This window comes from Castor canadensis, chromosome 6 (assembly GCF_047511655.1).
Source record: "Castor canadensis chromosome 6, mCasCan1.hap1v2, whole genome shotgun sequence".
Classification (NCBI taxonomy): domain Eukaryota; kingdom Metazoa; phylum Chordata; class Mammalia; order Rodentia; family Castoridae; genus Castor; species Castor canadensis.
This window is the reverse complement of record NC_133391.1, coordinates 102549515-102576111: the sequence shown is the minus strand read 5'-3', so window position 1 is coordinate 102576111 and position 26597 is coordinate 102549515. Positions and strand designations below refer to the sequence as shown.

At 36.3% G+C, this 26597-nt stretch overlaps 1 protein-coding gene across 5 annotated transcripts in view; it reads left to right on the top strand.

Moving 5' to 3' along the window:
- Positions 1-26597, top strand: part of Adgrv1 (adhesion G protein-coupled receptor V1) — a 609243-nt gene that overhangs the window by 139067 nt on the left and 443579 nt on the right. For all 5 annotated transcript variants that reach the window (XM_074077095.1, XM_074077094.1, XM_074077093.1 and 2 more), the window contains 8 exons: positions 2062-2324; positions 4288-4463; positions 5484-5608; positions 8226-8383; positions 8482-8628; positions 8936-9043; positions 12210-12474; positions 13166-13288. In XM_074077095.1, the coding sequence (XP_073933196.1) occupies positions 2062-2324; positions 4288-4463; positions 5484-5608; positions 8226-8383; positions 8482-8628; positions 8936-9043; positions 12210-12474; positions 13166-13288 (1365 nt within the window). The remainder of the gene's footprint in view (positions 1-2061; positions 2325-4287; positions 4464-5483; positions 5609-8225; positions 8384-8481; positions 8629-8935; positions 9044-12209; positions 12475-13165; positions 13289-26597) is intronic.

Below are 26597 nucleotides of genomic sequence, written 5' to 3'. Positions count from 1 at the left end.
TCAAAGAGCATATGTTTGAAATGAAATGATTTTCCTGTAGCCCATAGTGAGTCACATGTAAAGGGTTAAGAGAATTCACCCCACATGTTGGTTAAGAATTACTTACATATGAACAATGGAAAACATGATTCAAAGGTTTTTAAACAAAGAAATTAATTGACTAATTAATTTAATGTGAGGAACATACGGCTTTAGATGAAGTGGGTCAATGTATTGCAAATATTTCCCATACACTGTCATTTACCTTTTAAATTTATTATGGTGTCTTTTATTATGGTTTTTTTAAACTGAAAATATATTTTCTTACATTCTTTTCAATCCAATTTGGTTTTTTAGCTAGACACTATAAAAATATTTTACTCTATTTTTCTAACATTTTCATAGAGTTACATGTAATTATTTAACATAAAATAAATTTTTCATTGGCAGTGTGTGAGGCAAGGATACAACTTAATTTTTTTCTATAATAAATAAAGAGACATTTAAACAAGGAAGAACAGGAATATAAAACAGGTCCTGTCAAAGGGAGGGTATTAGTGGGAGGGGGAGGATAAATGAAGAGGGTAAATGAGGGTGAATATGTTTGATGTATTTTCTATACGTGTATGAATATGGAACATTTAATTTTGTGAAAATCATTTTAGGAAGGGGGAAGGGAAAAGGGAGAGTAATGGAAAGGATGAACCAAAGCAGGTTACATTATATGCACATATGGAAATGTTACAGTGAACTCCCTGTGCAACTATTACATACTAATAAAAATGTTTTAAAAATAAACCAATACCCTAATACCATATAGAAAAATGGGACATCTAATTGTCACTGATTTTCAGTGTGAATTTTTTTTTTTATCTATACGAAGCTGATAGAAGATGTACTAATAGTAATACAGCTGCAGACAACTGAGGCTCAGTCCTGCTGGCGTCCTCAGACAATGGATTGAGTAAAGCTCAGTATTGTCCCATGAGAATGAGAGAGGCTGGGAAAGCTGGGATATTCATTCATGAACTCCTATCCATAATTGTTTGGGGGTTAAGTCTCCAGCATCTCTAGCAATTGTGGCTTCCCTGTTGCCTGGGTTGATACTGTCCTCAAAGAGAGAGAGAGAGAGAGAGAGAGAGAGAGAGAGAGGCCACTGGGTGAATAGAACCTAGTGCAAGTGACCCAACAGTGGGACAAAGGGATATGTTTGAAACACTCACAGCATCTGTCACAGTCACATATTAACATTTTGTGGTTTTCTTTGTATGGGTCTTATATTTTTCTATTTATTTAGACAGTGAGAGCTGGTGTGTTGAGGCATTATGCCTTTAAGGACATATGCTCGGAGCAGACTTCCTGAATTCGTACACTAGTTTTGCTGCTTTCTAGCTTTGAACTTCTTTAGGTTATCAGTCTGTGCTTTAGTTATAAGATCTGTAAAATGGGAATTAAAAACAGAATCAACCTCATAGGGTTATGGTGAGAATTAAATGATTTAATATGTATTAAACAAGTAGTAACTTCTTAATGGCATTGGTTGTTATAGTTATTAACATTTTATTAGTACTTGTGAAAAATAGAAAGCTCTTAACTATTGAAGATTCTAGGCTTATATTTTAAACTCACAATAGTTCTAATAGTTTCCTCTTGCATTTTATTATAAGACAAGCATTTTGTTCAGAAAATAGCCACAGTTCTGAATCTTTTACTACTTTTACACATTATTGGCTGATAGTCTGGGGACATTGTTGTGAAGTAGTGATGGCAGGTGTCATTTTCTTGTTTCTGTTTTTGATGTGAACATGACTACTGTTTCAACATTAAGTGAGATATTTGCTGTTGGCCTCTGAGAGCTATCATTTTATCAGTTTGTCAAACTTGCCTTCTGTTCCAAGATTACGGAGCATTTTTATAACATGAGTGAACATGGGATTTTATTAAATGCTTTAAAACATTTCATGTTCTTAATGCTCACATTACTTACAGAGTTGACTATTTCCAAAAAAAAAATCCACACTCTTTTCAGAATTTATAACCCATTCTATCTTCATCATCACTTGGATGTTTTTATTTTGACAGCTTTAATTACTGTCCTTGCTAATGACGATGGATCTGGAGTTCTGTCATTTAATAACAGTGAGCACTTTTTCCTGAGAGAACCGGCAGCTCTCTATGTGCAGGACAGCGTGGCAGTATTGTATGTTGTTCGGGAACCTGCACAAGGATTGTTTGGAACTGTGACGGTTCAGTTCATGGTGACAGAAGTCAATTCCTCAACAGAGTCCAAGGATCTGACTCCTTCCAAAGGCTTTATTGTTTTAGAGGAAGGCGTTGGAGTCAAGGTAAGGTATGAGCCTTCAATGAAAATTTAACATTATCCTTAACATTTACAAATACTTTTCTCTTAGGGGCATACCCCAGATCCTCAAATGAAAAAAAAAATTTCTAGCTTTGGTAAAGACACAAACAGATTATTTACTATGTGACAGGTGTTAAAGTGTTATAAAGTTCGTATGGAATGCAAATGGAAAAATTTGCAGTAAATAAGGTAGCAAGTAAAAAAAATACGCATTATTCTATTTTAAATCTCAAGCCCGTTTACGTGGTATACTTCATTTTATGTTGTCTATAAAGCATACGCTAAAAAGAATTACCAGGCCAGTCATTCTTTATTGTCACTGATTAAACAAAATATAGCTGCTGGCTTCAGACTGCTTGTTTGAGAATAAGAGTATCTTAGTGGAGAAAAAAAATGCTGGATTTGAGATTCATGATGAATGTGGTCTATAATAGCAGGCATTTATCTTTCAAACTTCTTTTTCTATATATTAATTTTCTGTTCCTGCTACTAAACTTTGTCTTTTTTAATTAAATAACTAACTGATTAAATTTTGTTGTACTGGGGATTGAACCCAGGGCCACGCACATACCGGGTTAGGGCTCTACCACTTGGGCCACACCTCTAGCCTTAAACGTTATGTTTTGAAACACAGTCTAATTTTAAAATAGTCAACACTAGCTTTAGACATTTTTTCAAGCCAGCTATGTAAAGAGAACCCTAAAGCAATATATTTACAGTTGTTTCAACAATAATTTGATGAATTAGATCATCTCATAATTAAATAATTTTCTTATTGATAAGTTTACATAAACTTCAGCATATTTTCATGCTCACTTTTTTATGTTATTCAAAATTTATAACCTGTCATTGAACAAAGACACCCTTAGATCTTGAAATGATGTTGCAGTTTAAATTTGAAGAATATTATGAATTTGCCATGTTCACATTTTTCTTCTTTTTAAATTATTTCTTAATTTTTGTGTACTTTAAGTTATCTTTTATTGTGACATCCTTTCTTTTCTCTTTTTCACAGTATTTTTTAAAAGACATTTCTGTTCATTAAACAAATGAACAAATTTGGAACAAATTTCTTAACCCATCTGTTTTTGACACGCTTCTATTTTGAAGTATAAGCAGCAAAACACAAATCTTAAGCATATGGGATAAATGACTTTAAAGATATGCATATGCAGATGTAACCACCACTCAGATTAGGACACTTATCATCATCCAGAAGGTTCTCTTGTTGCCCCCATCCTTTCCAATGGAGATTACTTTTTAATTTTTAAGATTGAAGAGTCACTTTCTTACACTGTATATAAATAGAACCATGCATTACTACTATTTTGTGTTTAGCTTCTTTCACTCAACATAATTGGTGAAATCCATATTGTTGCATACTTCATTGAAATGCAGACATTTTAATGCTGAGTCTCATTTTATTGAATAGATCAGAAGTTTATCCATTCTCCCATTGACCAACATCTGGGTTGTTTCTAATTTGTGCCTGCTATGGATACCATTTCTTTTATTTTTATTTATTATTATTTTTTTTTTCATACTGCTGTTGAGCTCAGGCTTGCACTTGCTTGACTGGCTCTCTAACACCACCGACCCTCCATCACTATTTTTAGACAGTGAATCTTAGACTACAATGAGGTTAATGAAATTATATAGCCAGGCAGGATAAAAAGTTAGCAAAAATAAAGACATGAATTTAATCTTTTAATCACTTCTTAAATGCCATGAGTATTTACTTTTTAGACACTTCAGTGAAATATATCATGGTATTGAAAATCTCAATAGTAATTTGAAACATTATGGGGATCAGTATTAAAACTAAAACCTGAGTTTTTAAAAGCATATTATTTTGTTGTCAAAGATGTTTGGTAACTTTCTCTATATGTGTGTGGCAAAAATGATCTATATATTTTAGTAACGTTATCTTTTGATTTTGGTTTCAGGCCCTACACATAGCTGCCTTATTAGACTCGGAACCAGAAATGGATGAGCATTTTGTCTGTACCTTGTTTAATCCAACTGGAGGCGCTAGACTAGGGGCACATGTTCACACCTTCATAACAGTTTTGCAAAACCAGGACCCTTTGGGACTATTCAGTATTTCTGCCATTGGAAATAGGTAAAGTTTTTTTTTTATAAGGAAATGATTTCCGAAACTAAGTAGGGAATATTTTTGACATAAGAAAATGAAGAAGGAAATTAATCTCATATTATTTTATTTTTGGTGGTACTAGGAATTGAATTTAGGGTCTCACACTTGCTAGGCAAGCACTCTGCTACTTGAACCCTGCCTTCAGTCCTTGTTGTTTTCAGTTTGTTTTTCAGATGAGATCTCGTGCTTTTGCCTCGGCTGGCCTTGGATAGCATTCCTTCCAGCTCTGCTTCCCCAGTAGCTGGGATTACATGCCCGGCCCTCTCATTATTTCAAAGTGACTTTTAAAATGAACTCTAGAAGATAAATCCAGAGAGGCCATAAGCTATCTGAGAACAGGGAGCATCAAAAGCCTAAACATGTCCTGTATAATGGTGTTTTTAGAATTCTTATTTTCTCAGAATTCATACTTTCAAGTAAAGACCTGCAATATTTTGTGATTTTAAAAATGACAAAAAGCAAGAAATAATATAAAATGTGCTTAGCTGTTCACCCCAATTGAACAACTCTTCAAATGTGTGTTAACATAATTGTAGTTTTAAAACTTCCTCTGGAAGGTGACAAATATTTATGTTTTATGTCATAAAAATATTTTAAGAGATCTAGTTTTACTAATATGCTAAGAATTTCCTGACTTATCTTTCCCTGTCAGATATTTTTGATTTATGTGTGGAGAAACTTAGAAATGACAGTTTTATTTCTTTTTTAGAATGTATAGTACATAGTTGCTGACTTTTAGGTTTTTTTTTTAAAATGATCGTGGTATTAGAGTGTGGACTTTGTGCTTTTTTAAAAAAACTACACAAATGATTATTTTTGAGCACTGAATTCTAGTCTTTCTGGTGTGTAAAATTTGTGGATATTTCTTGGGTTTTGAAAATTTAAAAGCAAATCAAATATATGCTGTCAATGTGATATACATTTTAAATATGTAGAAATTGTATGGTGTTTCTCTGCTTTCCACAATCCATTTGTTTCTCATTTTAGAGCCACTTCCATAGACATCGAAGAAGCCAACAGGACTATATACTTAAATGTGTCACGTACTAATGGTATTGATCTGGCTGTGAGTGTGCAGTGGGAGACAGTATCTGAAACAGCCTTAGGCATGAGTATGTTTAGTTTCTTTTAAGAATGATATATAGAACTAAAATGTTTCATGTATAAGATTTACATTATTTCCATGAGTTGTATAGTATGGATCTATTGAAAATAGAGGACAGGTATCTAATTCTATTGTTGCATGTATGCATATTTATTGAACACCTATCATGTGCTAAGTGTAGAACAGTGCTCATGGAGCTTAGAACAGAGCTTCTAGGTCTACCAGAAATAAATCAAATAAGTAAAATCAATGTGTAGTATAAACTATAACAAATCTTCTAAACTGGGAGTTGGGTGTTAAGAACATAGGAAAGTGTTCCCCAGGGGTATCAATACTTGAAGTAAGACTGAATGATGAGTGTGGATATTGATTATGCAAAGAACTGAGTGGAAGGAAAATGGAGATGAGCATGGGAAACTATCAAGGCAGGAGACTTGAAGCATAAAATGACAAGTCATAAATGAAGAACTTTAGTGCAAATGGGATTAGAAATAGACCTCCAACTGGTACATAGGACTAGATTATAAAAAATTTGAACACAAATTACAGATGTCAATTTTTTCCTTAGGTTTCAGGGAAAGCCTCTGCATGGTCTGGGCACGAAAGAAAGGAGTGTGGTCTGGTCATGGTTTAGGCACGAGGGAGGGGCATGTGGTACAGTCATATTTGCATTTTGAAGATACCATGCATAATGCCATATAAAGAACTGGTTTGTATAGAAGAGAAGAAGGGACACAGGAAGATAAGGAAAAGGCAACAGATGATCACAGGTTAGACCCAGCGTGTGGATTGGATGTGAGGGCGAGAGGGAGGTGCCATAAATGATTCCTAGTTTTCTGCCTTGTAAAGTTGGGTGGATGTTATGTTGCTCACTAAGAAAGGGAATTCTTGAAAGAGGAACAATATTATTTGTGTGAGGAAAGTAAAATAAATGTGTTATTTACACATTTTCAGTTTGAGTTATTTTTGAGATGTTTCTTTAGATTGAAAAGAAGGTCTCTACTGGAAAATTAATTTGGGAATATTTAGATGTATTGTACTCAAACTCATGGAAATTGATTTTACAACTGTGAAAGATTATAGATAGAGAAGAGAAGAGGACTGAGACCAAACTTTGCAAAAGTTCTGTTGAGTAGGTAATAACTTAATGACATTGCAAAGGAGGTTTGGAGTAGCAGGTGAGAAATCCAGGAGAATCCAGGACTGCAGACATCAGCAGAAGATAGCATTAACATGGAGGGGGCTAATCTGTGCAATCTGCTGATGGGAAGTCGGTAAGATGAGGACCTAAAAAAAAACATTATAGTGAGTAATGTGGAAAGCAATAATGGCCATAGCAAGAGCTATTTGTATAGAGGTATGGGAACTGAATAACACATTGAATGGAGGTGAAGGAATAGACCTCAAATTCATGCAACTATTTCGAGAAGTCTGTGTGGGAAGGTAGGGCCTAGAGAAGGTAGTGATGTGAAAAAGAATTTGCCTAGTTTGGAGAGACTGGTGCACCTTTCAATGCCTTGGAAAAATCCTGGCAGGTAGAGACATGGTTGCCTAGAACCCTGGAGAGAATGGTGCCAAAAAAGAGAGACAGTGATTTCCAACTCAGTTCTTTCATTACTGTTTGGGCTTTGCATGTGCCCTTTGGAAACAGGTGTGAGAGCAGAGCTTCTTAAATGGCAGCAGTCATTGCTTGGTCTTCATTCACCTTTGGAGGTATGGAAGGATTTGTCCGTACTTCAGGATCATTCAGGAATCTTAATGAAAAAGCTGTGAACTTGTTTGAAAGGTGTCAAGACAGGAATTTAAAATGTTGGGTTTTAAGGAAAATAAATCTATAATGAATGTTATACATAAGCATTGCTTTATGCCTTCTTTAACTGGTAATCTAAATATGATCAATAATTTATAAGGAGCCTAGGTTTCAACCTGGAAATATGTTCTTGTTGCATCCTGTTCACACCACTAGCCAAAGTTTAAAAAGAACTTACTTTCCTTGGGGTGAGTCACGATAATAGATTATAGCAGCTTTTCTATGATTGTTCTTTATTAGGTAGTTGTTTTCTCTTTGTTCCTTTTTTATAGCACAGACTTTTAAGGTATGCACAAGTTATAACAATTTCATAATGCCTTCAAAGTCATTTGAGGTATGTGAGTCTGCATGTCATCCTTAAAACATATAAAACGTAAAGTGAGAAATCACTGGATGGACACTTTTTCAAAACATTAGTATAAGTTTTTAAAAATCTAACATTTAGCATGTTTCTATAAGGTATATATATTATTTTGAAGTTTCTCAAATATGCATCATCTTTATGAAAATATCATTTTTAGCGTATTTCCCTTTAAAATGTACACTTACTGTTTATTTTTAAATAGACTTTGGACAAGTCTATACAGAAGTAGAGCAAAGTATTATTTTTCTTGTTTTTAAAAATTGTTACTTTTAGTTTTCTAAGTTTTCTAGCTCATCTCTTTGTTTTATACACAAAGGAGGATCTTTATTTCTAGTAACAAACTCCCTAATTCACTGTTTATAATAACTATTCAATAATAATAATAAACTATCAGAGTAGATAAGGTTTGAAAGGCATTATGCACTCATAACTAATGATTTATATTTTTAGGGGGAGTGGATGTTGTCTTTGCCATATTTCAAAGTTTTTTGGACAAGTCATCTTTTACCTGGTGTTTCTTTACTTTGGAAGATTCAACATATGGTATAATGTTAAGAGAAGCATCACTTACTATTTACCGATGGCAAGGGATTTTTATTCCAGTTGTGGTAAGCCTTACTTTCTTTTTTACAATACATAAAGTAAAATGCATAGGTAAATTTTGGATATTTATTAATTATTTTTATCCTTATTCCTCATTTCCTAGGATTTAAGTATAGGAAATCCTAAAACCTGTGAGGCCTTTAATATTCGTCTTTCCCCCTACTTCGTGATTACTCATGAAGAAAAAAATGAAAAAAAGCCTTCTGTTAACAGTGTGTATACGTTCACAGCTGGATTTGAATTATTCCTGGTAAAAAAAATCTTCATTTTTTTTCCCTAGACTGCTTTATCTGAACGAAATTCAGATCTGTAGGCTTAATTGCATGGAAGACAATACATGTTCTATGTTAATGTGGAAAATAACTTTTTGTAAGTTGATAGCAAGGTATCTTGATCCAGGCATATTTTTATCTTTCTTGACACTTAGGTATGACACCCATGGATCAGAATAACAAAGTCTCGAATTTCAAATGCTGGGGCATACTATTAATATAGTCAGTCCCTTCCTTAGTTAATGTCTCCTTTACATTTTTATTCTCTCTTCTTCTTCCTTGCAGGTACAAACAATCACTATTTCAGAAAGTTCTCAAGTAAGATATTTTACTTCAGACGGTCAAGATTATTTAATTATTGCAAGTCAAAGAGATGATTCTGAGTTAACTCAGGTTTGATTCTTTTAAAGTGAAGTTTTATTTCCTTTTCAAAAATACTGTAACTGAAACTCATAAGATATGGTTTGTATGCTTTGTGTAAAAGGAATGTACGATGTGATTTTAATAAAGTGTAGAAATAGAATGTAAATATTTATTGTCATAGTTAATTTTTAAAGAGTTAAGAATATTATATTTTCATCAATTCAGAGTAAATATAATAATGTGCAAATGTAATTGAGTTGGAAAACATTATGGAGGAAAATCTCACCACTAGACAGATGGTCCTGCTAAATATTCATGAGTAGTATTGCTACCTGGGCACTCGGTGCCACCCAGAAACTTTGCATTTCTCTAATAAACTACATCTTGGAGTCCCGGGAATGCCTATTTGATAATTTTTCTCCTTCAGACTTGCACATGTTTTTCTCATCTCCTTGTTTTCATTTGTTGACCTTGTTGAAATGAAAGCTACCAGAAGAAGAGCTACTCATTTTCCCAACATGAAATTCAAATTCCCCAGCCAGTCTTACTCTTCTTTCCTGTCACAATGGAGGAAGTGTGCTTCTGTGGAAGCCAGTCCTTCCACATGGGCGTCTCTCTTTCCTTCATAAAGTTTAGTTATTCCCTCCATCACTGGTATTTCTCTCTTCTCATGGGATTATTACAACTGGCATAATTGTTCAAGATAAGTTTAGTATAGTGGCTTATGCTTGTAATCCCACCTACTTGGGAGGTGAGATCAGGAGGATACTGGCTTGAGATGAGCACAGGCAAAAAGCTAGTGAGATCCCTATTTCAACCAACAAATTGGTCATGGTAATGCTTATCTTTAATCTCAACTCTGTAGGAGGTATAGGTAGGAGGATAGTGATCCCGGCTGGCCTTAGCAAAAAGCATGAGACCTCTGAAAAATAACTAAACCAAAAAGGGCTGGGGACATGGCTCAAGTGGTAGAATACTTGCTTGGCAAGCACAAGGCCCGAGTTTAAGTACTGCCTCCCTCTACCACACCCCCCAAAAAAGAACTGCCCAACTTAAAAAGAAATACCTACTGGAATCATAAGATTAAGCCAAATATCCATATATTTGTAAAATACTACTGGGGAGTCTCTGTTTTTCAAATAGAATATTCAAAATTAGAAGGTAAAGTTTGTCTTTACAAAAATTTTCTTACCTTTAATATGAGAACAAGAAGAATGTATTTTGTCAAGTTGTGACCATCCAAATACAATTTTGTTTTACATGTAAAAAAAGAAATTCCTCCCCTGATCTCATCCCATCTAGTTTCTGTTTCGTTGCTTTCTGTCCTTGATGGTATTGGAGAAGTATCTCCCTGCTTGGTTTTTGCTTCCTGGTGCCCCATGCCTGGGAGGTATCAGTTGTTATTGTTCCTTCCCACTGGCATCTGACAGTCACTTCTTCCTCAACCTCTTTTCTGTTGGTTTCTAATACCACACAGATTTTCCTTCTTTTTTCACTGTCATCCTTCTCAGTCTCACTGCCAGTTCTTTATTCTTTTTTTCTGAATTGAAATATCTTAGAATTTTCCAGAATTAATTGTTTTCTTTGTCTTCATTCACTGTTGGTTATTTTATTAATTTGATAATTCTATGGCTTTACAAATCAGCTACAGGCTAATGTCTTCCAAATCACATTGGTAGTTTTTTCTCTTTATCACAGACTTGCATATATAACTGCCTATTGATATGGCCGCTTAAATATATTTAAAGTATGCAATATTTAACATATCTCATCTTTCAATTTTTTTCCTTGAAACTGTGTTACAATGTTTCTTTTTATCTCAGGAGACAGCAACTCCAGAAATGTAATCGCTCTAGAAGGAATTGTGTGATATGCCCTTTTTGATTAGTCTTTTTTATTCTTTCACATCTAATTTTTCATTAAGTGTTTTTAATGAAATGACTCAATGATATTTTGAGTATGGACACTTCTGGCCTCCGCCCTAAGCCACAGTCCCATAATTTCTTGCCTCCACTGTTCTGGTACCCTCTGAACTAGTTTCTGACCTTCTCAGACTCTTCTCTATTGAGCAGCAATCTTTTAAAAATACTGATTCATGTTACTTCCCATTTTAAAGCTGTTCAATGATTTCTTATTATAGTTGCAATAACTTTTAAATTATTTAATATGGGCTGTATGTAGAATGTCTATATTTTCTCAGTACAATACTGGATTGTGCTTGTTGTCCTGATATAATTATTTGTTGTTAATGTTTCACTTTATTGAGGATCTCTTATTTCAGTAGTAAGTTATATGGCCACTGTAATGAAGATACCTCATGACCTTACTTTCCAGTCCTAACTGTCAACATTCTCTCAGTGCTACAACTTCTTTCCAGTTAGATTAGTCTTCATTCAGAACAAAACAAACTTTCTGTGTCTTAGAAACTGTCATACTATCCATTTGAACTTAATTTTCCTAATACACTGATATTCTCTATCACACTATTTTAATTGTTGGCTTCAGGATTTGTCTCCATTTATAGTTGTTATCCTGTTATAGTTACACATATTCTTTGGCTTTTCATAAAAGTTAATAGAATCCATAAAGGAAGAGGCCATGTACCCATGGCTCCTAGCTTTAGTACTTGGCTATAGGATCCCGATTGTTGACTGAATGAGTATAAATCTTTGTGAAAATGACCAGGTTGTATAAGGAAAGTGAACTTTCTTTTAATTGCAAATATGTAAGCACTTTCCCCGAATCCTTGTATGCATCACCATTGTAAAGATGAAAAGAGTTTGGGTATTTCTCTATATTCTATTGATTGAGTTGTTAGTAATGATAGAGTAACATCAGAAAGTTTTATATACAGTTGCAAGTTTTTTTATATTTAATTTAATTCTCTCCTGGTTTTATTTTTTCTCCTTCTCCTGCCTAGATGTATATTTGGTACTGATTTATTTTCAAATAACCTCCCTCATTTATTCTATACACAGACACACACACACACACACATGCACACACACACACACACACACACACACACACACACACACACACGGAGAGAGCATGAGTTTTGTTATTTTCCCACTTATGAAAGGATCTTTCTAAGTAAATCAAAGAACCCAGAAGAGTGAACATATGATGTTGGTTAAATTCCACAAGGGCTAATGTTCTGGTCATAAAGAGTTTTGTATTTGGACATTTCCTGCAGGTCTTCAGATGGAATGGAAGAAGCTTTGCATTTCATCAAACGCTCCCTGTCCGAGGTGTACTGACCATGGCCTTGTTCAGCAGAAGTGGTTCTATGTTCTTAGCCATTTCTCAGGCTAATCCCAGTTTCTATGCCCTTTTATTCAAGTGGTCTGGCAGTGGGTTTATTAATTTTCAAGAGGTGCCGGTCAGTGGGACAACACAAGTTGAAGCTTTGTCTTCTGGCGATGATACTTACTTAATTTTTGCCAAAAATATCCATCTAGGTGAGAAGATAGTGTTTTTAATGCATACATAGTTATTACAAAAATCATCTGACATTCATGTTGTATGTTTTATGTGAAAATGTTCCCATAATTTTGTACTAATGTACAGTTTCTTGATGAATAAGTATTAGCTCAGTTATAAATGCATTTTAAAGAAATATTAAGCATTATACCTGCAGGATTGTGGTGTTCTGAGCAACCACTTTAGAGTTATATTAAAGTCAAACTAGGTGTAGGCAGATAGTGAAAAGATCTATGAAGATTTTATACCTAAAGTGCAAACAGGGAGATTTTTATTTGAATATGTTTGGGGTAAATGGATAATTTATGGATTAATGAATAGTATTTAACAAGTTTTGGTAAGACTGGCTCAAAATGGTCTCTAAGTAAGGATATGCTTTTTACACTGTTCATAGATAAAATTCCAATATCCGTAAAAAGTGAAACATTTTGTCTCTATTCTTTTTTAGCATTAGATCATAGTTAATGACTATGTATATACTTCATGTGATGAATGCAAAAAGTCTTTTACAGCATTTCCTTCTATGTTGTGTTTTTTAAAAATAAAATGGATTCCGGAAAAATTTATTTCTTAAACCTAATAGTTTATTATAGTTTTATTGTGCAATTTTGTCATTTTCTTTCATTTAACTTTTCCCTTAAGATTTGATTTTTCATTTCATTATTGTAGGACATCAGAATTTAACTGATATTTTCATCTGGGAAATGGGACAGTCTTCTTTCAGATATTTTCAATCCCTGGATTTTGCTCCTATTAATGGAATTCATACCTTCACACCAGCCTCGGGAATAGGTAAGGAGTTTTCAACTAGTAACCAATTCTATAAGCAGTGTGAAAGCAAGAATGATTTTAATTTCTTTCTGTTAGATCCAATGTCATGTTGCAGACACTGGGTATTTTAATAGGAGCATAAAATCAGCATCTTCACAGTAATCCTTTCATAAACCTTAGAATTTCAAAAAGATTGATACTTTTAAAATGGGCATTGAGCTTGAAAATAAATAGTAAGAGTGTCTAAAATATGGGAGGAAGTATTAAGTAGATAGTATATTTCTTTTGCCTCTTGTTTAGAAAATATGAAATGATATTAAATATATATATATTTAAATATCTGAGTATTTACAAAGGAATAGTAAGTATTTGCATTTAATGATATTTTGAAAAGTCAGAAAATGACTGTGAGATTTCTGCTGTTTTTCTTCACTCTCCCAACCTCCTCCAGAGTCTGAAATCCAGTCTCTGTACTTTAATTCACATATCACAAACTTAAGCAGTATTTTACCCACTCTGGTCTCAGAAGCAATCTGATAGTGAGAACCTATGGCATTTCTGCTGTCTGGAGGCTGCAGGATTATTTCAGGGTTGGCAGAGAATCACTTGCGTGAATCAGTGACAGGAGCAGGAGAAGAAGCTAAGTCCAGTTAATGTGGTAAGCCAGTCTGAAAAAAAAAAAGTTAAGATACTAAGTCAATGCGGAAGACCAATATCTCTTCACTCTCTTAGGGGTAGAATTGGAGTTGTTGAGAGGTCTAAGAGGGACACCTGACCTGTGGCTAGGTGGATGGGCAGGAAGCACTTAAAGGGGCAGGAATGAGCAAAGGAGGAAGACAGAGGTAGAATATATGTCATGAGGACGCCACTAGCAGAGAAGAGTGCTGGGGACAGGATTTGGGATGTCTCAGTGCTGAGCTTGGAGACACCTAGTACAGTCTGTAGTAGAGCAAGTGCAGCCTACACTTGGCCTGCATTCTAGATGATCCAGCTATTTTCATCATTACATCTTAGGAACTTTTCATTTTAAACATTTGAGGACCTCAAACAACTTTAGTTTGTTAGATTATATCCATTGTTGTGTATTGTGTTTGAAACTGAGACTGAGAAACTTTAAAAGATACTTGTTAACTTATTTTAAATGAAAATGATGTTTGCATGTAAACCTCAGTAACATTTTTTTTAATTTATATTTTCTTTTTTTTATTGTGGTAAATGGAGGTACATTGTGGCATTTACAAAAGTTCTTTTAATATATCAAATATATCATACTTGAATGCATTCCTCCACTATTTTCTCCCCTCTCCTCATTCCTGGAATAGTTTCATCGGGTATCATTTTTCCATTTACATACATGTGTCGATAGTATTTGCAACATACTCATCCTCCTTCACCATTTCACGAGCTCCACCCCTCTCCCACTGGTACCAACAACATCATTTGTGAGAACAATGGTATTTTTCATCTCATTTTTTCCAATCAAAAGCGTGGTCTTTTTATTTAAGCTATGAAAATCTCTTTAATGTCTGGTTCAGTAGATGGTATGTGGATATTGGGATTTTTTTCTTTAATTTGTTGACATATTTCTAGTTATATTGATTTATTTGTTATTTTTATTTTATCATTTTTACATTTGCTCACATGTGTATGCATTGTTTGGGCCACCTCCTTTCCTCCCCTCTTTCCGGACAGAATTTGTTCCTCCCTGTTGTTCTCTGATTTTGTTGAAGAGAAAAAATAAGAGATAATAAGAAGGACATAGTGTTTTTGATAGTTTGAGATAAAGATAGCTATACAGAGAGATTCCTAGTGTTGTTACCATATGCGTATGTGTTACAACCCACGTTGGTTCATCTCTACCAGACCTCTTCACTACTTCCTAGTCCCCTTCCCATAGTGGTCTCAGCCAGACTAAAATTACTATATTGGCTCCTCTACAGTGAGCACATCAAGCACATTCAAGTTTTAGGTTTCCTTCCCTTTCTGTACTACTCCTGTGAGTGTTCTCCCCTTAGTGTGTGACCTATGTCCCATAGTAGTACTGCATTTGTTTTATGAGGGAGAATATATGATTTTTGGCCTTCTGAGCCTGGCTAACACCACGTAAGATGATCTCCAGTTCCATCCATTTACTTGCCAATGACAAAATTTCATTCTTCTTTGTGGATGAGTAAAATGCAATTGTGTATAAATACCACATTTTCTTAATCCATTCATCAGTAGTCGGACATCTTTGCTGTTTCCATAGCTTTGATGTTGTGAATAGTGCTGCAATAAACATGGATGTGCAGGTGACTTTGTTATAACTTGAGTAGCATTCTTTCAGTTATATCCCCAGGAGTGGGATTGCTGGATCATATGGCAAATCTATGTTTGGTTTTTTAAGAAGCCTCCATATTGTTTTCCAAAGTGGTTGTACTAGCTTACATACCCACCTGCAATGTATGAGTGTTCCTTTTTCCCCACATCATCACCAACATTTGTTGTTGGTGGTGTTCTTGATAGTAGTTATTCTAACATGAGTGAGGTGGAATCTTAGTGTGGTTTTGACATTTCCTTTATGTCCAGGGATGGTGAGCATTTTTTCATGTGTCTTTTGGCCATTTGCACTTCTTTTGAAAAAGTTCTGTTTAGTTCAGTTGCCCACTTCTTTATTGGTTCATTGATTTTGGGGAAGTTTAGTTTTTTGAGCTCCCTGTATACTCTGGTTATCAGTCCTTTGTCTGAAGTATAGCTAGCAAATATTTTCTCCCACTCTGTGGGTGGGCTCTTTAATTTAGAGACCATTTCTTTTGTTGTGCAGAGCTTTTTAATTTCATGTAGTCTCATTTATACATCCTTTCTCTTAGTTGCTGGGCCACTTGAGTTCTACTGAGGAAGTTCTTGCCTATACCTATTGCTTCCAAATATTCCCTGCTGTTTCCTATACTAATTGCAAGGTTTTGGGTCTGATATTAAGGTTCTTAATCTGTTTTGAGTTGATACTAGTACAGGGTGATAGGCATTGATATAGTTTCAGTTTCTGCAGATGGGTAATCACTTTTCATAGCAACATTTGTTGAAGAGGCTGTCTTTTCTCCGTTGTATGTTTCTGGCGAGTTTGTTAAATATAAGGTGGGCATACTTGCATGTATTCATATCTGGATCGTCTATTCTGTTTCACTGGTCTTCATAACTGTTTTTGTGCCAGTACTATGCTGTTTTTATTGCTATGGTTCTGTAGTATAGTTTGAAGTCAGGTATTGTGATACCTCCAGTGTTGTTTTTTTTGCTCAGTATTGCCTTGGCTATTCATGGTCTTCTTTGTTTCCAAATGAACTTTAGGGTAGATATTTCAGTCTCTGTGACAAATGTCATTGGGATTTTGACGGGAATTTTGTTGAACATGTAGATTGCTTTTGGTAGTATAGCCATTTTTACTATGTTGATTCTGCCAATCCATGAGCATGGGAGATCTTTCTATCTTCTGTAGTCTTCCTCAGTCTCTTTCTTCAGTGGTTTGCAGTTCTCCTTGTAGAGGTCATTTAGATCCTTTGTTAAGTTTACTCCTAGGTATTTGATTTTTTTTGAGGCTATTGTCAATGGAATTGTTTTCCTATATTCTTTCTTAATTTGTTCATTGTTGGTATATAGAAAGACTACCGATTTTTGTAAGTTGATTTTGTATCCTGCTACATTGCTGAAGCTGTTTATGGTGTCTAGGAGTTTTTTTGTCTTTGAGGTATAGGATCATGTCATCTGCAAATAGGGATACTTTGACTATTTCTTTACCTATTTGTGTTCCTTTCACTTCTTCTTCATGTCTTATTGCTCTGGATAGGAATTTTAGGAATCTGTTAATAGAAATAGGGAGAGTGGGCATCCTTGTTTCATTCCTGACTTTGGGGAAAATGGTTTTAGTTTTCCCCATTAAGTATGATATTGGCTATAGGTTTGTCATATATAGGGTTCACAATGTTGAGGTACATTCCTTCTATTCCTAGTTTTCTTAGAGCTTTTATCATGAAATGGTGTTGAATCTTATCAAAGGCTTTTTCTGCATCTATTGAGATGATCAAGTGGTTTTTGTCTTTGCTTCTATTAATGTGCTGTATTACACTTGTTGATTTGCATATTTGAACCATCCCTGCATCCCTGGGATAAAGCCAACTTGATCATTTTGAATGATCTTTCTGATATGTTGTTGGATTTGGTTTGCCATTATCTTATTGAAGATTTTTGCATTGATGTTCATTAAGAAGATTGGCCTATAGTTCACCTTTTTTGGATGTGTCCTTTTCCAGTTTTGGGATGTGTGTAATACTGGCTTCATAGAATGAGTTAGGCAGTGTTACTTCCCTTTGTATTTTGTGGAAAAGTGTAGAGAGTGTTGGTATTAGTTCTTCTTTAAAAGGTCTGGTAGAATTCAGCAGAGAATCCATCAGGTCCTGGACTTTTCTTTTTTGGGAGAGTCTTTATTGCTGCTTCAATTTAATTATGTGTTATATATCTCTTTAGGTGGTTAATATCCTCTTGGTTCAGTTTTGGATGGTCATAAGTATCTAGAAATTTGTTCATTTCATCAAGATTTTCCAATGTATTGGAACATAGGTTCTCAAAGTAGTCTCTGATGATTCCCTGAATTTCCTTGGTGTTCATTGTATTCTTTCCTTTTTTGGTTCTGATTTTACTTATTTGGGTCTTTTCCCTCCTCATTTGAGTCAGATTTACCAGAGGCATGTCAATCTTTTTTATTTTTTTCAAAGGACCAGCTTTTTGTTTCACTGATTCTTTGTTTTTGTTTTTTTTTTTTTTTGGTGTCTATTTCAGTAATTTGGCCCTTATTTTTATTATTTCTCTCCTTCTGCTTGTTTTGGGTTTTGTTTATTCTTGTTTTTCTAGCAGTTTGAGATGTAGCATTAGGCCATTTATTTGAGATCTTTCTGTCCTTTTAATATATGCACTCATGGCTATAAACTATCCTCCTAGGACTGCCTTTGCTGTGACATTGGGTGCACATAGGTTGATAATAGTTACTTCCTTTTAATGTATTGCCCCTTTTATTAGTATGAAGTATACTTCTTTGTCTTATTTGAACAATGTGTCTACTTTGTCTGATATAAATATTGATACTCCTGCTTGTTTCTGGGGGGCATTGGCTTGGTAAATCTTCTTCCAGCCTTTTACCCTAAGCCAGTGTTTATTTCTGTCCTTAAGATGGATCTCTTGTAAACAACAAGAGATCTTCCTTTTTAATCCAGTCTGCCAAACAGTGTCTTTTGATGGGTATGGTTGATTCCATTGACATTCAGTGTTAATATAGATAGGTATGTGGTTATTCCTGCCATTTAATTGTTTCTGTGATTTAAGGATTTGATTGTGTGTAGCCGAATCAGTGCTACTCTCTGATTACTTTTTTCTTCTCCTGTGGTTTGATACTTCTGTCCTCTTGTGGTTTTGTTTGCTTTCATCTTCTGTGTTCAGAATTCCTTGTAGAATCTTCTGTTGTGGTGGTTTGGTGGTCATATATTCTGTTTATTGTGGAAGATTTTTTATTGCTCCATCAATTTGGAATGATAATTTTGCTGGTAGAGTGTCCTAGGGCTGAAATTATTTTCATTCAGTGACCAAAATATCTCACTCTATGCCCTTTTTGCTTTTAGGGTTTCTGTTGAGAAATTTACTGTGATTTTGATGGGTTTACCTTATATGTCGTTTGTTTTTTTCTCTGTTATAGCCTTCAATATTGTTTCTTTGTTCTCTGTGCTTGTTGTTTTAATGATAATATGCTGTAAGGAGGTTCTATTTTGGTCAAGTTTTTTGGTGTCCTGGAGGTTTCCTGTACCTGAATGGACAAAACTTTCTCAAGATTTGGGAAATTTTTTATTATTTTATTGAATATATTATGAATCCCTTTTGCTTGGACCTCTTCTCCTTTTTCAGTGCCCATGATTCTCAGGTTTGGCCTTTTGATGGCATCACTGATTTCTTGCATATTCCTTTCACAGCTCTTGAGTTGTTTAACTAAGATTTGTTCTGTTTTTTCTTTAATTCCTATTTTATCTTTGCAGTCTGAGATTCTGACTTCTACTTGTTCAAGTGGCCTTCCACTGTGTTTTTTGTTTGACTAAAGGGATTTTTATTTCTAGGGTTTCTGTTTGACTTTTTTTTTTCTGAGGTTTTTCATATCTTTGTTCAAGTCCTTTTTCATATTTTGTGTTGTCATGTTTAATTCATCTCTCTCTTTTTTAATAGTGTTCTTTGTTTCACTTTGGTTTTTGTTGAAGTCTTCTCTGAGATTATTTGTTTCTGTCTTCTCATGTTCTTTATTTTTGCTGTCTTGAAATTTCTTAAGTGTGTCTTGTACAATTTAATTAACCATATCTAGTATCTTCTCCATGAATTTCTCATTATTTTTTTCCAGGATTTCCTCTTTGAGGGGGTTTTTTGTGGGAGTTATTTCTTAGGCAACCAATCCTGGTATTGGTGTTCAAGTGGGAGCTCTGAGGTGGTCTAACTAGGTGACTGGCTTGTGAGTAGTATTTGGTTCCTTCTGTCCACAGGGCAAGTTGCAATTGGGACTTGAGGTAAGTCTGCCGGTTCATGTACGGTGGTTAGAGCTGTTGTTGTTTTCACCAGGTAGCAGCTGCATTTCCCTTCAGCTGCAACTCTGTTTGGTCAGCTCTTCCCCCAGCAAGTTGGGGCAATTCAATTTTGAATACTGCCCTCTGTCCCACAGATCAGCTCCGGGATCCACCATCTGCCCTGCTTTGGGAGGTTGGCTTGTTGCCCCACCCCCACTCTCAGCCTTTGTGCCTCTCTGGACCTCTGTTTGGTGCTAGCAGCTCCTTTGGGAGGTTAGTTTTTTACTCTGCACCAGCTCTCAGCCTTTGTGTCTCTCCCAGCGTCTTCTGGGTGCTAGTGGCTCCTCTAGGAGGTTGGTTTGTTGTCCCATCTTGACTCTTAGCCTTTGTTGCTTTTCCTGCATTTGTTCATTGAGAGTTTGGCATTGAGAGTTCAGCTCCTTGCCCAATCCTTATTCTCCTGGGCATGTTCAGTGTTCCACACCCACCTCTGCTGTCAGTATTAGATTAGTTTGCTGTTTATGTTTTTCAGTTTTGTTGGCGGGGTTTCCATCTGCCCATGGACTGCACTAGGTTATGTTCTTGGGGGCAGTGTAGGGGATTCTTGTGTGGTGCATGATACTCAACTGTTTACTCTGCAGATTCACACAAGCAGCTTTGGAACCAGCTGGCAAGGAAAAATGGTGCAGCATAGTAAGGCTTTGTATGGGTTAGTGGTCCAGAAATTTGCAGATTTTGATTCTGATTGATGCTCTGTTTTCTGCTTGTTGGGAGAAAAAAAAAAAGGGATGTGGCCAGGGGGCTTTTTTCCAAGAGTGGGATATGCCTTGCTGGCTGTGCCAGGCAGGATTATCATGGGTGTTAAGTGCAATTAGAGGCTGATTTAACAGCCTGTCTTTGAATGTTATGTGCACCTAATGTGATGGCAGTTATTATTTTGGCTAGAAGTAAACAGAATTACCTAAGTGTAGCTGCAATGTATTCAAGGTGGTTTCTGGAGTCACAGAGCTTAGGATTTCTGATTCCTACCCTAGCTTCTATCTTGGATCCTCTCTAACTGTATTTAAGTATAATTGATAATCATTGCACATTCTTAAAGTGTACATGTAGGGGGAGGGAAAATGATGGATGATTGTTGACATCTGTATAGCACCATGGAGACTGACTACCCTCGAAAAGGAAGATCAGAGGATCCCAAAAGTCACCCAAGTGTCTCACATTGAGCAAGAAGCAAAGCCCTCTCTTATCCACAAATAGAGAAGCAACTAACCACAGGAGGAATGGGAAGAATGACTTGCAGCTCAACACTCCTGGTCCCCTGCCCCTGAAGTTGCTGTGTGGCCCCAGGCTCCATCACTTGGTGTTCCCTTGGCAGTAAGTTCTACTTCCCAGTACACATAGGAACTCAGAGATCCACACTCCCCCTACCACACAACCTAATTTCAGGGAAACCTGTGCCCCTGTGCAAGCAGCACCCTCTGATCCTGCTGCTCCATGGGTAATGGAAGGCACAAGACAGCAGGCTTGGTTTCCCTGGAAGCAACACCACAGAACTGAACTCCCTGAAGCCTCTGCTGGAGATCAGCCCAGGAACTCCCACTGCTCTCAGGATTGGTTCTTCTAAGCTGAGCTGACAACAGAACCACTGAACTGTATTCCCTGAAACCTGTGCAGAAAATCAGGCCCCAGGGCTCCTGCTACCCAGTGGCTTGGTCCCCTAGTCGTTGCAGTGCTATTGCACTACCTTCCTGGAGCCCATGCCCAGAAAGAAGGCCCCAGAATTCCTGCTGTCCAAAGATTTTGTTCCCCAGGCCTCCAGCAGTTGCTGTGGGTCTGGGTAGCCGAGCATCAGCAAGGAAGCCTCAGGGCTTGTGAGTTTCCTGCACCTGCAGCAGCTGCCATAGGTCCTGAAGTCCATGTCCCAACACAAGTAGACCCCAGGGCCTCTGCTGCCTGTGGGCACCAGACAATTCAAGCCCGCTGGCTCTGCTGCCCCATGGGAAACATCAACTTGCTACTCAGTGCCTGGAGCCTACCACCACACACCCAAGTGAACCTTAGGCTCCAGACTTTGCTATTTTTTGGTGTCAGGAGGCTTCCTGCCCCACAGAGAATGGGGCACTGTCCATGACAGCAAGAGAGCCCTCACTCCCTACCAAAGAGCAAGAATGGCAAATTCCCCCTGAGGGGAGGAAAGTTACAACCTGCCACTCTACAGGTGGCACCAGAAGTCTTGTTCCCTCAAGGCACACAGAAGCCCAGTGCTTCATGCTGTACCTCCCTGTAGAAGGTGCATCTCTCCTGTCCCATAGCTGTAATCCCAGCACCTCCACTGAGTGGCATTCTGCTATTCTGCTGGTTCTAGAAGTCTTGTGCCCCCACAGTGCACAGAGACCCAATATTCCCCAGTGTGACTGCAGGAGAGCTCTTGCACCCCCATCAAAGAGCAAGAACTCCAGCCCCCTTGCTGAGGAGAAAAAAGAGGTAATTGGCACCACAACAAGAACCCTGCAAGGGTACAATATCCAGCGTACCCCTCTCTGAGGAATACTGTGAGAGCACCAGGAGAGAAAAAACCCACAAAACCCCACTCCAGGGGCACAAGGGATTAAGAGCTTAACCCAAAACAACTCCAGATGCATGAATCTCTGTGCAGAATGAAACAGCAAGACAACCCACTCTCCATCAAAAGCCAATTCTACCTCTGAGGATTGAACCACCTGTGTAGAGGAAGAGCTATGAAATAATGAATTGAAAAATAGTAAAAATGATTAACAACCTCAAAGAAGAAACACAGAAGTTAGTATTTGACATCAAAGACAACATGAGTAAATAATTAAATGAGCTCAAAGAGAATACAAACAGATGGATGAAATTAAGAAGACTATCCAGCATATAAAAGAAGAAATCAATAAAGATATGGAAACCCTGAAAAATAATCAGTCTGAAATAAACAACACAATATCTCAAATAAATACCACAATCAAAGCTTGGTGAACAGAGTGGAGCAAGTTGAAAATAGAATATCAGGAATAGAAGACAAAGTAGAGGAATTAGACCAAACAGTAAAAGGTCATGAAAGAATGCTAAGAAAGTACAAATGGAAAATGCAGGATATCTGGGACACCATGAAAAGAACAAATCTATGAATCATGGGTATTGAAGAAGGAGAGGAGACACAAGCTAAAGGCACTGATGACCTATTTAATAGAATAATAACAAAAAACTTCCCTAACCTTGAGAAAGAGAGAGTCACCAGGTTCAGGAAGCCTATAGAACCCCAAACTGACAGGACAAGAAACACCCCCAGACACATCATAATCAAAACACTCAGCACACAGAACAAAGAAAGAACTCTAAAAGCTGTAAAAGAGAAAAGTCACATATAAAGGCAAACCCATTAGAATAACAGCAGATTTCTCAACTCAAACTCTAAATGCAAGATCATAGAAAGACATAATTCAGGCCCTGAAAGAAAGCAACTGTCAACCTAGACTAATGTACCCAACAAAGCTATCCTTCCTAATTGAAGGAGAAATTAAAACCTTCTACAACAAGGAATAGCTAATGTAACTTGTGACCACTAAGCCAGCACTCAGAAGATACTTAAAGGACTTTTACATATAGAAGAAGAAACTAGAGTGAAACAGGAAGACTCAAGAAAGAATAAACCCTTTTGAGCAAGGAGACAATTAAACAAGGAATAAGTAAAACTAAACAACAGGGAAACAAGAATGACTGGAAACAACAGCACCTCTCAATATTAACACTGGATGTAAATGGCCTCAATGCCCCAATCAAAAGACATAGACTAGCAAACTGGGTTAAAAAATAAGCCCCAATCGTATGTTGCTTAAAAGAAACAAATCTCACTGAAAAAAAATAAATATTGGCTTAGAGTGAAAGGCCGGTAAAATATTTCCCAACCAAATGGACCCCATAAAAAGGCAGGAGTAGCTATACTCATATCTGACAAATTAGTCTTCATACTAAAATCAATGAGAAGAGACAATGAAGGTCACTTCATATTAATGAAAGGAACAATTCATCAAATGGAAATATCAATCCTAAACATGTTTGCACCAAACACAGGGGCACCCAACCACATTAAAAAAATTCTAATGGCCCTAAGAGCACAGATAGACACTATCACAGTGATACTAGGAGACCTGAATACCCCACTGTCACCAATAGATAGGTCATACAGACAAAAGATTAGTAAAGGAACTTCAGAGCTACTCCACACATTAGACCAAATAGACATGGCTGATATCGACAGAATATTCCACCCAACAACTAGGCAATACACATTCTTTTCTGCAGCTCATGGAACTTTTCTCCAAAATCGATCATATTTTAGGACACAAAGCAAGTCTCAACAAATTCAAGAAAATTGAAATAACCCCCTGCACCCCTGCAACCAGGACCACAATGGAACAAATCTAGATGTCAACAACAGAAGAAACCCCAGGAAATACTCAAACACATAGAAACTGAACACGACACTGAAGAAAAACCAACGGGTGACTGAAGTAATAAGGGAAGAAGTCAAAAAGTTCCTGGAATTGAATGAAAATGAAAATACAACCTACCAGAATCTGTGGGACACAGCAAAGGCCATGCTAAGGGGAAAGTTTATAGGTGCAAGTGCCTACATTCAAAAAGCAGAGATCCCTCAAATAATATAACAATGCACCTTAAGCTCCAAGAAAAACAAGAACAAACCAAACCCAAAACCAAAAGATGGAGATAATTAATAAAGATCAGGGCTGAGATAAATGAGATCAAAATCAAACAAACCATACAAAGAATCAATGAAAAAAATTTGGTTCTTTGAAAAGATTAACAAGATTGACAAACCCTTAGCTAACATGACAAAGTGGAGGATGGAGAAGAGCCAAAATAATAAAATCAGAGATGAAAAATGGGACATAGCTAACAAATAACAACAAAATCTAGAGAATCATTAGAGAGTACTGTGAAAACTTATATTCAAGTGGAGTGGAAAATCTAGACTTTTTTGTGGAATTGCATAAATTCCTAGATGGATATAACCAACCAAAATTCAACCAAGAAGATATTAACCACCTAAACACTCCTATTACTTACAATGAAATTGAAGCAGTAATAAAGAATCTCCCTACATAGAAGTGCCCAGGACCTGCTGGATTCACAGCTGAATTTTACTAAAACTTTAAAGAACTAACACCAATACTTCTCAAACTTTTCCAGGAAATAGAAATGGAAGAAATACTACCAAACTCATTCTATGAAGCCAGTACTACAGTTTTTTCAAAACCAAACAAAGACATAACCAGAAAAGTTTAAACTATAGACCAATATCTTTAATGAATATTGATGCAAAGATTATCAACAAAATACTGGCAAACAGAATTCAACAACACATCAAAAAGATCATACAGTATGACCAAATCAGTTTCATTCTGCGAATGCAAGGATGGTTCAACATATATAACTCCATAAATGTAATACAGCACATAAACAGAAGAGGACAAAAACCTCATGATCCTCTCAACGGATGCAGAAAAAGCCTTTAACAAAATCCAACACCTTTTCATGATAAAAGCTTTGAAGAAACTAGGAATAGAAGGAATGTTCCTCAATGACAAAATGAGAGCCAATATCTTATTAAATGGAGAACTACTGAAATTGTTCCCCTTAAAGTTAGGAATGAGACAAGGCTGTCTACTTTCCCCAATCCTATTCAATATAGTTTTGGAATTCCTAGTCAGAGCAATAAGACAAGATCAAGAAATGAAAAGGATTCAAATAGTGAAGGAAGAAGTCAAACTATCCTTATTTGCAGATGACATGATCCTATACCTAACAGACCCCAAAAACTCTATAAAAAAACTACTAGAAATTATAAACCCTTTTGACAAAGTAGCAGGATACAAAATTAACATACAGAAATCAGTAGCTTTTCTACATACCAACAGTGCACAGACTGAGAAAGAAATCAGAGGAACAATCCCATTTACAATACCCTCAAAAACAATAAAGTATTTTGGGATAAATTTAATGAAAGAAACCAAAGGCCTTCTTAATGAAAACTATAAACCACTGAAGAAAGAAATCAAAGAAGACATCAGAAGGTGGAAAGAAATTCCATGCTTGTGGACCAGTAGAATTAACATTGTAAAAATGGCTGTACTACCAAAAGCAATCTACATGTTCAGTGCAATCCCTATGAAAATTCCAATGACATTCTGCACAGAAAAAGAAAAATCAATCATGAACTATGGAAACACAAAAGACCTTGAATAGCCAAAGCAGTTCTGAGAAAAAAGTCCAATGCAGGAGGCATCACAATACCTGACTTCAAACTATGCTAAAGAGCCATAACAATAAAAACAGCATGGTATTGGCACAAAAACAGACAGGAAGACCAGTCAATCAGAGTAGAAGATCCAGACATAAACCTGCGCATCTGTAGACAACTGATCTTTGACAAAGGAGCCCAAAACACATGAAGGCGAAAAGACAGCCTCTTCAAGAAATGCTGCTGGTAACCGGATATCCATATGCCAAAGGCTGAAACTAGGTTCCTGTCTTTCACCTTGTACCAAAATCAACTCAAAGTTAATCAAAGACCTTGATATAAGGCCTGAAACAACTCTGAAAAGCAGTAGGAAATACACTGGAACAGACAGGTATAGGGTACAACTTCCTAAACAGAACTCCAAAGGCTCAGCATCTAAGAGAAACAATGAACAAATGAGACTGCATCAAACTAAAGAGCTTCT